The 16,498-nt window shown below is 47.2% G+C and overlaps 1 protein-coding gene across 1 annotated transcript in view; it reads left to right on the top strand.

Annotated features, from left to right (window-relative positions):
* Positions 1–16,498, top strand: part of Znf831 (zinc finger protein 831) — a 111,368-nt gene that overhangs the window by 47,409 nt on the left and 47,461 nt on the right. The window contains exon 4 of the mRNA XM_057781998.1: positions 9,470–9,606. Within this exon, the coding sequence (XP_057637981.1) occupies positions 9,470–9,606 (137 nt within the window). The remainder of the gene's footprint in view (positions 1–9,469; positions 9,607–16,498) is intronic.

Here is a 16,498-nt window from a genome sequence, read left to right as displayed (position 1 = left end):
CCAGCATGATCCCACTGATCATTTAATTATTTACTGCTGTCTTTCTAAGACAGGAACATAGTAAATATTTGAGATAACCAGGTTGAAAAACATGTCTATCTAATTTTAGTCCTGAGAAAGAATGTGCTAATTATTGCTTTTAACACATTTTTAATATTTGCAAACAGATGTGTCTTTTGAGAAAAAAATTAAAAATCCAGGGAAGCAAAGAGAATCTCTCAACAATATCAAGACTTGGGGATAATCCTCTGAACATTCAGAACATTCACTGTCTTCTAGACAAGATGGAGGACATCTTTTAGGAGGCCTTAAGAGCTCAGCAGCAGCTCTTAGGACAACAGAGGACTACATTAAATTACAGACACATCATAAAAGTCAGATTTCACACTGTATCTCTCATTCCTCCCAAGTTATTAGAAGTTCCGAGTTCATGCGACTTGCCTTCTTGAGTGGCCATAGGTGGCCAGAGAGGAGGAGTAGACATTCTGGTAGGGTGAGAGCTGTGCATTGTGAATGTCTCAGTTCCCGTCTTTCTCCAGCATTGGATTTTCATCTATGTTTCTCAGCTGTGTTATATGCCTACTCCCACAGACACTTGTATTTTGAAGACCTTAATAGTTGACCTTGTGGGAGTCAAAAGAGGGCATCTCTATCAGGGAACTACTCTATAAGCACCTTAAAGATGAACATGTAGAGTTGGGGCAAAGAGGAACAAGGAAGTTCTGAGAAAGGGCCTTGTTTTAGCTACTTTTCAATTGTTTGATAAACATCATGACTAAGGCAGCTTATAAGAGAAAATGCTTAATTTGGGGATGATGGCTCCAGAGAGTTAGGGTCAATGACTATCTTGGTGGGGAGTATGATAACAAGCAGCAGACATGCACTGGAACAGTAGTTCATCTGTTCATTCATCTATCTATCTACTTATCTACCCATGTGTATATCAATCATCATCCATCTGTCCGTCCATCCATTCGTCCATCCATGCACCCATCCATCCATATAGTGTCAGGCTTTTTATCTCATCTATTTATCCATTCAGCCATTTATCTATCAACCATCTATCTCATCTATATATCATCTTCCTTTCTTCCTTCCTTCCTTGTTTTCATCCTAACTACAAACCTACCTACTTACCTACCATTTTCTGACATTTGCTATGAGATGTTACATTCTGTGAGTGAATCTGGCCTTTGTTACGCTTGTTTTTAATGCTTGTTAATGTTGGTTGTTTTTAATTGTTTAAATGATGAATATAATTTATAGGAGCCTATGAGAGTGTATATATATATATATATATATATATATATATATATATATATATATTATAGATTCTTACATGTTAAAAGTCATGAATGCACTCTTCTGTCTAGCATTTAATTTTTAAAGCCCATTTATTTATTTAGCCTATGGAATTGCCCCATACCACCTTTTCATCCCTTGATTCATTTTGAACCATTCTTCTGGTATTTTCTTCTTCCCAAAGCACATTGTTCAGAATTCCAGGAGAAAAGAAGCCTACCCTTGTTGTTATTAGTTTGAAATAGCTGCATTTCAGGCTGGAGAGATGGCTCAGCAGTTAAGAGCACTGGCTGCTCTTCCAGAGGACCCAGGTTCAATTCCCACCATCCACATGGCAGCTCACAGCTGTCTGCAACTCCAGTTCCAGGGGATCTGATTTTGTCACACAGTCATACATGCAGCTAAAACACGAATGCACATAAAATAAGAAAAAAAATCATTTAAAAATGTTTGCCAGGCTGTGGTGGCGCACGCCTTTAATCCCAGCACTCAGGAGGCAGAGGCAGATGGATCTTTGTGAGTTCTAGAACATCCTGATCTACAGAGTGAGTTCCAGGACAGCTAGGGCTGTTACACAGAGAAACCCTGTCTCAAAAAATAAAAAAACAAACAAAAATAAACAACAAACAAACAAAAAGAAATAGGTGCATTTCATCCGGGTGATGGGAGAGATTTCTTCTGCCCACAGGGTCCTAGATAAACACGACTTTTCTCTCAGGACGTCCATCTGACATCTTTAGTTTCCACTTTGGATTGAGAAGTCCACTGCTAGCTGCTCCTTTGTCCATGGAATGTCTGGCCACTGTCAAAACGCTTCCTTTAGTATTTGTGTTCCATCATTTTATTGTGATGCTTGCAGTTAGATGCTGCGTTCTGCATACCCCATCAGAAACCCACTGGACTTCGGCGATCTTCCTAGACCCTCCGCCATCATTTTTCAAGCACAGTTTTCATTCCACTCTCCCCTCTTCCTGACAACATGAAAGTAATGTATCTTAGACTTTCTCTTCCACTTTTGTGCGTGCACATACACACGTGTGGGCATGTTCTTGTGTATGGTGATGTGTGTGTGTAGATATGAAGGCTGGGGAGTAATCTCAGGTTTGTTCACTGGTTCACTTTTTTGTTTGTTTGTTTTTGAGGCCGAGCCTCTCATTGGTCTATACCTTGCCCTGGAATCTTCTTGCGTCTGCTTCCTCAGTGCTGGGATTACAAGTGCATGCCACCAAGCCTATTTAGTTTTTGTTCCTGTATATATGGCTCAAGTCTTCATGCTAATGCAGCAAGCACTTTGCCAACTGAACCATCTCTCCAACATTTCCCCTTTTTTTGAAACAGGGTCACACTGTGTAGCCCAGGCTGGCCTACACTGGTCATCCTCCTGCCTCAGCTTCCTGAGTGTGGGCTTACAGCGGGTACCACCAGGCCCATCTTGCATATCTTCTACTTTTAATAACTTTGGCCTGTCTGTGCCAAACATGGATGCACTGTTCAGGGGTATCACTAAAATTTGCTAATTTTCTTAATTCATTAAAGAACTTCTTTGTTGAAACTTTACTGAAATATAATTGAGTTTAATTAATTGCACATCTTTAGGACATATAATTTAAATAATTTTGACATATATACTTGTGGCACCCATAGTAGAGCTAAGATCACAGACATATAGTCACACCTGATATTTCCACCATCTCTTGGCAATCTTTCTCTTCTGTGCACTCTGTCCCTCCTGCTCCCAGTGAACCTTGAGTGTGCTTTCTGTCCTTGTGTATTATCTTGTTCTAGACGGTGAGAGAAACAAGCTCACACTCTCAGTATGCCTGCTGCTCTTCTCTGAGGTTGGTTTTCCCAGTCACTTCAGTTGCTCTGGGAGTTATTTACTCACTGGGTTTCACTTATGTTGCTAGACTCAAACAGGATAAAAAAAAAAAAGCGACAGAAATCAGCACAGGGGAGAAAGTTTATCTCACCTCACAAACCCAGAGTACAGTCCCTCACAGCAGGGGAACCAGGGCTGCAGCAGCTTGAAGCAGCGGTCATGTCCTATCCACAGTCAAGAGCAGAAAGAGATGCATGCATGCACACTCGCATGCCCACATGCACACTCACTCGCTCGCTTGCTGGCTCGTGCTTACCTTGACTTCTCCACTCTTACACAGTTCAGGATCCCGTGCCTGGGGAATGGTGCTGCCCGCGGTGGGCTGGGTCTTCTCCCATCACTGAACACAACCAAGACAAGCCCCTAGGGACACATTTCTGGGGCAACCTGGTCTAGAGAATTCCTCATCACGACTCTATTCCGAGGTTGTTTTAGGTAGTGTTGAGTTGCCAGTTAAAACTAACAATCACGTCCATATAGTGGTGTATTATTTGTTTTTTAATAAATAAAGCTTGCTGAAGATGAGTGCAAAGCAGCCAGACTGGTCAGCCATGCAGGCCAGACAGTGGTGGTGCGTGCCTTTAATCCCAGCACTAGAGAGGAATAGAAGACAGGGGAGATTGTTCTCAGGTACAGTCCCATTCTGAGAGTCAGTGGAGACAGGATCATCATTTCAAGACTGAGTTAGTGGTAAGAGCCAGTGACTTCTGCTAAGTACCTGTCAGATTCTGGGATAAGTGAAGAACTGGACTGAAGGTTTTCCTGGTCTCAGTCCCTAGGGGTCAAGGAAGGTGTCTTCTCTTTATGAAACTGATGAGGGATTTCTCCCTGCACCTGTGGGAACACTCACTTCTCAGTCATCCGTGGTGGTTACGTGGCCTGCTGTGGCCTCAGGTCTCCACAGCGACAGAAACCGCCCCATGACTTCCACTAGAATCCTGTCCCACCTGAGACAGGGGATATAGAATTCACCTGGTCTGGCAAAACCACCAAGAAGAAAACAATCTTTCCTGCCCAGGTTTTCTTTCTTGTGAATGTTAGCTATTTTGCGGCTTCAATCAGACTATCAGTACATTTAAGTATATTTAACTTTTAAGAACAACTTAATTGAGGCTGGAGAGATGGATCAGTGGTTATGAGTACTGACTACTCTTCCAGACGGACCTGGGTTCAATTCCCAGCACCCACGTGGCAGCTCACAACTGTCTGTAACTCCAGGTACAGGGGATCCGACACCCTCATGCAGACATGTGCGCAGATGACACACCAGAGCAATAAAATACAAAATAAATCATTAAAAAAAGAACAACTGAGTTGTATTTTCAGTATAAGGAGGGCTGTGATGGAATCAGAGGGTTAGGTCAGGAGTTCTCATTTAATTTGCTGTGCCTTATCAGGAAGAAGTTGTTTTTGCCGGCGTTGCGGCACACACCTTTAATCCCAGCACTTGGAAGGCAGGTGGATCTCTTGTGAGTTTGAGGCCAGCCTGGCCTACAGAGAGAGTTCCAGGACAGCCATGGTGTTGCACAGAGAAACCCTGTCTTGAGAAAACAAACAGAAAGAGTTTGTTTTTGTTCTTATTATTTTTTTTTTATTTTTATTTTTTGGTTTTTCGAGACAAGGTTTCTCTGTGGTTTTGGAGCCTGTCCTGGAACTAGCTCTTGTAGACCAGGCTGGTCTTGAACTCACAGAGATCCACCTGCCTCTGCCTCCCAAGTGCTGGGATTAAAGGCGTGCGCCACCACCGCCCGGCTCTGTTCTTATTATTTTTTAAGCTGTGATTTCGGTAACGTGACCAAGCAGCTCTCAAACCTTTGATCCTCTTGCCTGAGCTCCTGAGACCTGGGATGGTGTGTTAGAAGTTACACATTTTCATAGACCCACAGGCCGCCTTTTCTTCAGCAACGTGTTAAAAAGTCTTCCGTCACTCTCAGTCTTCTAATGTCGGGAGCATATGAAGATTTCCTCTGATATTTTTTAAATATATACATATAATAATATATGCATATATAAATAAATATATGCACTCATATCCATGGAAGGATTTGTTTTGTGACCTAGCCAACCAGGGAGCATGGATCAAATATGATTTTTTATTTGTTGTAGCAACTGGGTATGACTTCATTTTTTTTTTTTTTTTTTTTGGTTTTTCGAGACAGGGTTTCTCTGTGGTTTTGGAGCCTGTCCCGGAACTAGCTCTTGTAGACCAGGCTGGTCTCGAACTCACAGAGATCCACCTGCCTCTGCCTCCCAAGTGCTGGGATTAAGGGCGTGCGCCACCACCGCCCGGCTATGACTTCATATTTTTGAAACTACATATCTGCTTATAGATTGCTCACATATATCACAGATAGAGACTTTATTTGATTGGAAAACTCTAAAGCATTATGTGGGATTTACATAGAAACCTCTCAGACCTGTCTATCAGTCCAGGGTCCCACATCTGTTTGCCGATTTTAGCTCCCTGTTTATAATTGAAGTTCATCTCAGGGCTTTCCATTCTGTTTCCTCTCTCTCTCTCTCTCTCTCTCTCTCTCTCTCTCTCTCTCTCTCAACACTATAATGAAAATTACTGTTTCATTAATAAAGCTACACATTAGCTACCCCACGTGTCTAAAACACCGGGGTCCATCTTGAGAGAAGCAGTGAAAACACGTAGAAACTTCATGCTTGCATGCCTAATTACTCTTGTGTTAACCTGAGGCCTAGAGACTCACAAAGTTCTCAGAATCCATCTGTGCCAGGCCCACAACAATCACTGAACCATGGAATTGGGTTTTATTGATTAATTCGTGGCTGTGTATAAGCTTGAAGTGCTGAGAGGCTTGGCTGAGGAAGCTTCCGGCAAATGCAGCTTAGATAGCCCCAAGTGAGGCCATGCAGGAGAAGGGCAGTCCTACCAGGCACACACTCCCCTGAAAGAGTGGGGCTCACCTCAGGCCCCTAGGACAGGATTTTATTCATCGTGAGGGTCTTCCTTATTTACGGTCCCTGTGTAGGGCTGTGGGGCTGTTCTGTCATTATGCGATTTTTTCAGTTAGAGGAATCTGTGAGGATAAGGATGGAGGCAGGTTGGTCAGTGGTGGTCCTGAGCTCATATGACCTCGGCTGCACGCGTGTCTGAGAGCTTGTGACAGGTCACCCACAGGAGCAGAGCTTTGATTCTGCTCTCTCTCTCTGCTTCTCCTCTTTGCTTCTGTGTCCTCGGGGCTGTGAGAGGAGCTGGGAGGCACAAAAGATGGGCTGGAGCGTGGTCTTTGAGTGGGTGAACTCATGTGTCGCTGGTCTCTACAGCCAGCTCCCAGTTGTCACACACAGCAGTGTTTAGAGCAACAAGGGGTTAATACACTTCAACCACTGCCAAGATTCACGACAATAATCTCAATCCTCCTCTTTCCAGTCCACACAGAAGCCCCTAGCTCAATACCTTAACCTAGCAGTCTTCAGAAGTTCCTACTGGACTGACCTGGGCGAGAAATGCTTACAATGACTGGTCTCCATGAGACCAGGAATAAATATATCATGAAATCCATAAAGAGAACCCAAAAGATAGAGAAGCTTGCATGGAGCCCAAGAGCCCAGTTCAAAACCCGACTCTCCAGGGGCTTCCTTTTAAAAGTATAAACGAGAAAATGGATCAGCCCAGTGTGGTAAATTAGACATGACCTTGGAAAATGGAGGTGATCTTAAACTCAGCCGTGAGAAACAGAAATGAGAAGGGACAGGTCTAGCGTCTCGTACGAAGTTGACATGTACTTAGTAGCGGTCACGGGCATGCTCGAAGTCCTTCAGACCAAAGCAAGCATTTTGAGAAGGAGGCCACTCACACCCAACCCCTGAGTGTTTCTTAGAAAGTGGAGCCGGAGGTGAGGGTTTGAGGGTAAGCGACTGGGGAGGGTGAGCTCTTAGGAGGGCAGGAAGGCTGTGAAGCAGGTGAGGGCAGGGAGAAGGGAGTGCAGCTGTGTTGTAATGGAATGGGGGCCTCAACCTGGGCCCCCAGGCCCTCTAGAGAGGAAACTGAACCATATCAATTGTCCTAGAGGTGGGTATGTAACTGGACTGCCTCATCCAACATGACCAGGTCCCTGCTGCAAAGGAATAAAGGTGAGATGGGAGGTTTCCCAGGCATCCATAAGAAAGTGAGTCCCCACTAACCCCAGGATATGCATGTCCCCACTCCAATGGGGGGGCAGGCAGAGATGTGTAGCCTTAGGGAGAACAGTTGGATGTTGCCTCAAAGCGCCTACATGCCTTGAGGGTCCCTGAAGAACTGCCCCACCAGGCTCATTTTCTGAATGCAGCTGCTTGGGGGAGAGGACTGCACACAAAGACCCCTCTGAGAGGATCACAGAGAGATAGGAACACCCCAGCCCACAGCAGCCGCAGAGTCCACGTGGGCGCTCCTTAACCTCAGGGACCAGGAACTCTCCTGACAGACCCCCTAACAACTTTGATGGAATGACATCCCCAAGGTTCAGGTCATGTGTCATTCTTCACGCCTGCAAGCCCGCAGCGGTTACCGTGGTCTTGAGGGCAAAGGTGACCCTGCACACTCGCTGGCAGACATTCCCACAAGTCCCACTTTCCTTCCTTCTTTTGTCTGTGCGCTTTGAAATCACGCTGCGGGAGCTCCAGTGGGTGGGGTGGGGGCCGTTTATGATGAGTGAGATAGCAGCCTGTCCTCCCTCCCCTGATGGCTCTTTAAGGAGCTTGTGGCCTGGACAAATGAGGCAGAGGCTTCAGGGAAGGAGCCAGGTACCCCCACCCCAACCCCAGGGGCCACAGTTCCTGTTCCAGGTACCCTGACTCCAACCCTTGGGAGTCACAACTCCTGATCCAAACAGGAAAAGCAAGTTTTTTTTCCCCCTCAAATGTAGACACCTGGAAAGATAAACAGAAAGCCACTTTCTTATTGTTGGTGCCAGAAAAAGGCAACATCTGGGAGGATGCCATGCTCTTCAGCCCGTATTGAAATCCTGCAGGCAGCCCCTGTGACTCGCTCAGGTGCCTGGGTCTTTGCAGAAGCAGTCGAGGCAGAAGAGTGGCTATGCATGTTGCTTCCTCTCCAGAAGGTCTGTGGAGCTCCACGGGAGTCAAGTGCTTGGCAACTGCAGCCCGCACAGGGAGGGGGCTCCCATAAATGTCTGCAAACAGGGCGAAGAGCTTTCAAAGGAGCTTAAGGCATGTGGCTGTAAGCCTTCATCTCAGTTTGCTTACCTGCGAACTATGAGTGCTAGACCAGATGGCGTAACCATTTAGGGCTGTACCTGCTCGTCGGTAGAACACGGTGAACCTGCATTCGAAGAAAGGGCCACAAGGTCATTAGCAGATTGCTCACTGGACACACGATGTGCATGTTACAAAGGGCATGCACCAGCACCAAGAGGGGTGGGAAATCTCCATGACAATCAGTGCAAGTGAACTCCCAGTCTTTTCTCTTTCTCCATCCTTATGATGTCTTCCCTCTGGGTTGTGAGTGACATTTTGTTTTGGGGACCATTAGATCAGATGTTCTGGCTGGGGCTCACTGATGGGGAATCTGTGTAGACCCCAAGATGCAGGCTGCCAACACCGCCTATGGTGGCATCAGTGACCGTGTGCCACTCTTGACATAACTGTCGCTGACACACTCAGTAGCCCCAGGAAGACGGCAGCTAACATGCGGGTCTATAGTGATTGCAAAGCACTTACAGCTTTGTACAAAGTTCTCTGCAGCAAAGTGTTTAGTGAGTAGTGAAGGACCAGAATCTAACATCCGTATCAATCCGTATCGACCTGCAGAGCCATTTCTCCAAGCTGTTCCTAGGCAGCGCGGCATGTGAACATGATCTCAGGCTGGGGATGTGCCTCCCTGGGTAGAGTGCCTTCCTCATGCACACAAAGTCCTGGGCTTTGGCCTCGGCATTGCATGCTAATGCTCACCTGTGATCCCAGGACTCAGAAGGCTGAGGCAGGAGGATCTGAAGTGCAAGACCATCCTCGGCTATGATGCAGAAAGTTCAAGGTCAGGTTGGGCTCCATTTGAGCTTGTTGAAAAATAAAACATCAGCCCCATCTCACATAGGCTCGTGAGTTGTGCTATTTCTATCCTCATATTCTGGGGTTAGAAGGTGAGTTGGGAGAGGGGTGAGGAGAGATGAGTGGGGGTGGCTGGTGAGAAGGTGCTCAGGGCTGATCGACTACTTCAGGTCCAGCCCCGAGATTCTCGGCCACCCTCAGAGCCTCTCTGATTTTCCTGGCACACAGTGTTCTACCTGATGGCTATGTATGCATTGCTCTGCTCCACAGATATGAAGGAAGTTTCTGGCAGAGAGCCAAACGACTGTGCAAGCCACCCTGGTTGCCAAGAAGAAGCTGTCTCCCCCACCGACTTGAGGGATTGGAGCCACGAGGGACCCTTGGGAAGGCTTCATCAGAAGCGGCAGGTACGCTTGCCTTGGCAGCAAATCCAGATGCAGAGAACAAATGCACCACACCCTGGCATTTATGCCAGAATAGCAGTAAACGGGCCAGTTCCAGGCCAGATCCAGAGGGGCCACTTATATGAAGGGCCATGATGAAGTTTTTATCTGTGAGACAATCAGACTTGATCTATGAAGATGTCAGTTCTGGGCAGTACAAACAATGGGCCTGGTGACAGCAGGTTCTGTCCAGGTACAGATTCCCCTGGGATCCGGGGACGATCTGGGGATGTGTTCACTCGGAGTCCTTGGTGCTTTCCCCATCTGTAGACAAGAAGTGAGCTCAGTGCTTTGCACAATGCTATCATTGTAAGGCTCTGGGGAGGGGGCATAGAGGCTGTGGTTGGTGTCAGAGCCATGGACAGGTATGACGGTTCCATGTGTAATGCTTACTTGGGCAGCGGTGAGGACCAGGCCCAGAGAGAAATGCAGCCCGAACTCAAAGAGGCTGCTTTCTCGAAAAGAGATGTGATGTGCGAGGGTCTTCTGTTTTGTGTTGATTTCATTGGTTAGTAAAGAAACTGCCTTGGCCATTTGATAGGCCAGCCCTTAGGTGGGTGGAGTAGACAGAACAGAATGCTGGGAAGAAGGGAAGTTAGGCAATCGTCATGCCTCTCCTCTCTGAGTCAGACACAATGGAGCCAGCTGCCAGGTCAGACATGCTGAACCTTTCCCGGTAAGCCACCACTTTGTGGTGCTACACAGATTATTAGAAATGGGTTAAAGCAAGATATGAGAGTTAGTCAAGAAGAGGCGAGAGATAATGGGCCAAGCAGTGTTTAAATGAATACAATTTGTATGTTGTTATTTTGGGTGTAAAGCTAGCCGTGCGGGAGCTGGGCAGACTGAAAAGCAGGCCTGCTCGCCTCATCACTACAGAGATGGTTCAAGCTTCCGTCCCTGAGCAGCTAGGACAAGTCAGGGAGTTTTTCTGGGTCACCATGTCCCTTTCACCTGACAGCAGTGACTCCAGCCTTGCTCTTGCTTGCACAGGCTTTGACTGGAAAGAATGGAGCCACCCGTGAGAGGCTGTGGGGCCATCTGTCCAGTAGCGTCTGAGTTTGTGGCTGATTGTTGACTGGTTGGTTTGAGAGCTGACCCTAAGCTTTGTCCTTAGGATCCATGGTGGGTACATTGACTTCTCCACCTCTGTGTAGCTCCCAGCACCCGCTACAGGCAAATGGCACTTGCTCCACCCCTCTTCCCCCTTATCCTGTCCCCAAAGTCTTCTCTTCACGGAGAGAGGAACATGAGACCTAATGCTTTGCTACTTGGAACCAACTCATTGTAGTTATTCACTCTTACTGTTGGATGCCCAGCTGCAGATGGCAAAATTCTCTTCTTGTGGAAGAATTTCAAGGGGGAAGGCTGGGGTACAGAAGGACGAGGGAACTGAACCCTGCTCTTTCTCCATTGTCCATGGCGTTCACCTTCGTCTACATCCCTTTGTTCCTTACTCAGTGAAACCAGCTTCTATGCTGTGATACCCTCTCTGGAGGACATCTCGGAACTACTCATGGGCTTGACTATAGATCAGAACAAGAGAACAGTCTTCCATACAAGGGCCACAGGATACTGTGTGACTGTGCTTTCTCAGTGGGCCTTCATACGACAGTATTGATGGCCTCTGTGCTTTCTAGACTCTCAGAGTATGGGTTCTTCCCGTTCCTAGAGTGGTTCTTCAGCTTGCATCCCATTGTTGGGAACCCAGATCTCAGAGCACTGGAAGGTGAGGAGCTGTAGGCAGAGCAGTCCCACCTTGAAAGGACTCCGTGTTGGAACCATGGCCCCAGCTCTTCATTCCTGGTTAGCATGACCCCATCCTCTCATGTTCTCAGAGAGTTTGGTTCTAGGGTTTTCCTTGATGTGGCCTGGAGCTCCAGTAACTATCATCCCTGATGGGACACTGTGAATGAGCTGTCTATGGCTGTCTATGGGCAAGAGGTTGCCAACAGCCTCAGGTGGCACAACCGGAACCAACCGAACTCTGCCCGTTGTTCTTCAGAAGGGAGGTCTCCAGCTCTCTTCCCGAACAGCTTTGAAATGGTGAATCCAGCTGTGCTGGGCGCTTACACCAGCCTAGCCATGGCACCACACAGAGCAGCTGGGAGGGACAGAGAGAATTCCTGCTTTTGGTAACAGGCCTCCTGGCTCCTTGTCCGTCTTTGACCACATTGGGAATGTCATCGGTCACCTGCTTACTTCCCCATGGAGGATTTTGATGGTAAGGCTAAGATACATAAGCTCTGGCCTATAGACCCAGATGCTCAGTACGAGGTGGCAGGAGCTTCTTGATGCGGCCTTCCTTCGCAGCATCCGAAGAAGCCGATGATGTTGGTTGTTAGCATGCACAGATGTGTGACAGTGGTGTGTGCCGGATGCCGAGTGAAAGAGAGACCCATGGCGACAAGAGGACTGTGAAGCCATTCTCCTGAGTCTTGGTAGGAGGTGGGTACAGTGTTCTGGCTGACTATTGGCACAGGGAGGAGACTCCTCCGGAAGGAGGAGTGTGGGGGAAAGTGCAGGAGTGGCCATGTGGGGTGGTCCAGTTAAAGGTGTGGCATCATCCAGTACGCCTGTGGAATGCAGGAAGCTCGTCCTGGTTTCCCATATAACGCCATCATAAACCTGGCACTTCCTGTCCCCTCACGGTTCTCCCAGGCAGCCCCAGAGCCTCATGTTCCCCAAAGGTTCAGGGACAGGTTTCTCCCTGTTCTTCCATACCCATGATCCTAGTTTCTTTGGCCTACAGCCTCACCCTTCAGTAGCTAGCTCCATTTTCACATGGCCCCCAGCCTTTTTCTTACAAGGACACCTGTCACTGGGTTCATGATCCTCACTAAACCTAGGGTCCCCTCATCTTAAGAACACTGAATTAGCGAGTTCTGCAGACCTAGCAACATCGTTTTCACAGATCCCCAGGCGTGTTCTGCCTTTGTAATTTGCTCTCATCCAATCCCGCATCAGTGATTGCAAATGTCTTCTTAGATGACGAAAGGCCATGGTGCATGCGGGGGCATCAGTGTGGACATGTCACCTGGGATCGCTGTGACAGTAAACACATTTGGCAGAATATTCCAGTTAGCCTAAGCCATAAAAACAGAACCATGGGACTGGGGAAATGGCTCACTAGATAAAGTACTTGCTGGGTAAGGGTGTAGGCCTGAGTTCAGTCCCTGATACCCAAATGAAAAGCCAACCATGTAATGTTAGCACTGAAAAGGTGGATACAGGAGAATCTCTGGGGTTCACTGAGAAGCCAATTTGGCCAAATTGATGAGCTACAGGTTCATTGAGAAACTCTCTCTCAAAAGATAAGGTGGCAAGTAATTGCAGGAGACTCTTGATGTTGACTTCAGACTTCTACCGACATCAACAACAATAACATACACACACACACACACATACACAGTCCCCACCTCCACCGACCCTTAGCATCAGACTCTGTAACACTTGGGGACACAGAATTCTCGGACTTCAGGTAGCATCCCTGTCAGTAGCCATGGGAGACATCCGTGTCCTTTAAAGAGAATTTTGGGGGACTGGCTGAGAGTCATAGGCAGGGCCTTCACATGTGACTTTGTGGGCTGTGTAAAATTCAGCTCAACATTCCCCTAGAGTGTGCCTAGCCTCACCCTCCGGCCCCAGCCATGGGAATTATGCAAGTCAAAGAAAAGAGCATCTACTCTCATTTGAGCCCTGCTCATAGGACATGCACTGGCTTGATCACTGAGATTCAGGGCTCTCATAACCAGAATGGCCCCTTTCATCTCCTTAAAAGCCCCTCTTGACTTCAAGGGAGGATCTTTATCTACCCTGCAGGGTGTCTGAGAGGCTCCAGACATCCCCCCACATCCCTACATTTGGGGGTAATCTACTCTGTGTAGTCCAAACTCAACAGTAGTCTTCCATGACTTTGGCACAGTTCAAGAACAAAGTTGAGCGCCAATGAATAAGACCAGGTCTCAGCAGAAACAGAACCCAAGGATAGAGAAAGCTAAGTTAATTCTCCCAGCAGGGACCCAGCTCCCGGCTCACACTCCGTATGCATACTAGTACCCTGACCAGCCTGCCTGGTTCTCAGGTGTCTAATTCTTCTGTCTGGTATTTGAGCAGCAGACTGAGCCTGGGAATGGAGTCCCTAGTACCCATTTTCAAAGGCCTCCTGCCCCTTCGATTAGGGAGAACTGGAAACCATTGCAGGACAGGTGTAAGCCTGCCTAGCCGGGTCTGCAGGCTTACAGAATTAATCACTGTGTGTCTTTATTGAAGTGCCAGAGGAGACTTCAGAAAGGGTGACAGGGCAGCCCTGCAAGCTGGGGTTGACAGAGTGTGATGGACACCTGAGCTGGGGATGGGAAAGCATGTCAAAGTAAACACTGCTTGGAAACCTAAGGGCTAAAGGGCTTCATTCCCACTGCTAGCCAGTGTGACCATGGAGAGAAGTGAAGGGCTCAGGGGGCGAGGTGTGAGACTCAACTTGCTCTAACTTCAAAGGATGCTGTGCTGGGCCATGGTGGTCCTCCATTTATAAACGACTGTGTGTGCCTGACTGTGTACCTGTGACTTTGTATGCCTGTGACTACGTGTCTGTTACTGTGTGTACCTGTGACTGTGTGTGTCTGTGACTGTGTATGCTTATAGCTGTGTCTGCCTGTTACTGTGTGTCTGTGACTGTGTGTGTCTGTGACTGTGTGTACCTGTGACTGTGTATGCCTCTGACTGTGTGTACCTGTGACTGTGTATGCCTGTGACTGTGTATGCCTGTGACTGTGTATGCCTGTGACTGTGTGTACCTGTGACTGTGTGTACCTGTGACTGTGTGGGCCTGTGACTGTGTGTGCCTGTGACTGTGTGTGTCTGTGACTGTGTGTACCTGTGACTGTGTATGCCTGTGACTGTGTGTACCTGTGACTGTGTATGCCTGTGACTGTGTGTACCTGTGACTGTGTGTACCTGTGACTGTGTATGCCTGTGACTGTGTGTACCTGTGACTGTGTATGCCTGTGACTGTGTATGCCTGTGACTGTGTGTACCTGTGACTGTGTGTACCTGTGACTGTGTATGCCTGTGACTGTGTGTACCTGTGACTGTGTGTACCTGTGACTGTGTGTGCCTGTGACTGTGTGTGTATATGGTTGTGTGTACCTGTGATTTTGTGTACCTGTGACTGTGTATGCCTGTGACTAAATGAACAGGTGATCATGTGTCTGTACGGGGGAGAGAGGAGGAGCTGCATCCCAGCGCAGGGCGGTGAGTGGAGATTTGTTGTGAGCCATCCAAGAGGCTTTGATTGGAGAAAATTGATGGAGTCAAGGGAAGAAACTGAGAAACCCATTACTTTGGGATAAGGAATTTGCCGGTTTGAAGGTGGGAAAACTGGGTTTTCTCCCTGGAGGCTCCCAAGAAATGGACATCTTCAAATATTGGTCAAGAGCACACATATCCAAAAACAAGTTAGATTTAACATTTTTTCTTTCTTTTTTTTTTTTTAATTCTCTTCCTGTCAATAATTTAGGATGAGACAGAGTGAGAGGATGGTTTTTTAAAAATATTTTTAAAGATGTTTGATTTCTGTCTAAACCATTTCAATAGCTTGGAGCTAATCAGTCAGATTAACAGATGGTGTGGGATGAAGCCATCCGTAAGCAGAAGGCCAGGGAACTTAAGGCACACAACTCTATACTGACTCCAGGCTGCGAGATACTCCCGAGAGCAGAGCCTTTTTAAAATTCCTTAAACCTAAATCCAACATTACCTCAGCCAACTTTCAACAAGGCAAGGAGGGATCTACAACTTTCTTGGTAGATATAAGACTTACTAGGCCTCCCAGTACAGTAAGTGTGAACATGTGTGTGTGTGTGTGTCTATGTGTGTGTCTGTGTCTATTTGTCTGTGTGTGTATGTCTTTGTCTATGTGTCTGTGTGTGTATGTCTGTATGTCTATGTGTCTGTGTCTATGTGTCTGTGTGTGTATGTCTGTGTGTGTATGTCTTGTGTGTGTGTGTCTTTGTGTGTGTGTGTCTATGTGTCTGTGTGTGTGTCTATGTGTGTGTGTCTATGTGTCTGTGTGTGTATGTCTCTGTGTGTATGTCTTGTGTGTGTGTGTCTTTGCCTATGTGTCTGTGTGTGTCTATGTGTCTGTGTCTATGTGTCTGTATGTGTATGTCTGTGTGTGTATGTCTTGTGTGTGTGTGTCTATGTGTCTGTGTATGTGTCTATGTGTCTGTGTCTATGTGTCTGTGTGTGTATGTCTTGTGTGTGTGTGTCTTTGTCTATGTGTCTGTGTCTATGTGTCTGTGTGTATCTATGTGTCTGTGTCTGTGTCTGTGTGTGTATGTCTGTGTGTGTATGTCTTGTGTGTGTGTCTTTGTCTATGTGTCTGTATCTATGTGTCTGTGTGTGTCTATGTGTCTGTGTGTGTGTCTATGTGTCTGTATGTCTGTATGTGTGTCTGTATCTATGTGTCTGTGTGTGCATCCAATCACAGGAAGCAGTTTTGTAGATTTAATCTAGTAGGCTTGAACTACCTCATTCAAAAGACTGGTTTTTTAAATAACAAGTCAAGTCACTGAATATCCCAAGAAAGCACCTTAGAATCCAGATGGTTGGGGTACCAGCAGATGGTTGGGGTGCCCCAACCATGAGGGTGGCTGCTTAGCTGGGAACAGGGGAACCTCCCCAACTCCCTCTAATAAGATGAATGCGGGCAAATCTAGGCTCGTGGCTCTCCTTCCTCTATCCCTCCTTCCCCCTCCCCTCCATACCTCTCCTCCTCCCTCCCTGTGATTTCCTCCTTCTTCCTTGTCTCTGCCTCTTCTTTCTGTCCTCAGCCTGCTCTCACACATGCCCTTCA

This window comes from Chionomys nivalis, chromosome 9 (assembly GCF_950005125.1).
Source record: "Chionomys nivalis chromosome 9, mChiNiv1.1, whole genome shotgun sequence".
NCBI lineage: Eukaryota > Metazoa > Chordata > Mammalia > Rodentia > Cricetidae > Chionomys > Chionomys nivalis.
The sequence above is the reverse complement of the archived record's forward strand: the minus strand, read 5'-3'. Positions and strand labels throughout refer to the sequence as shown.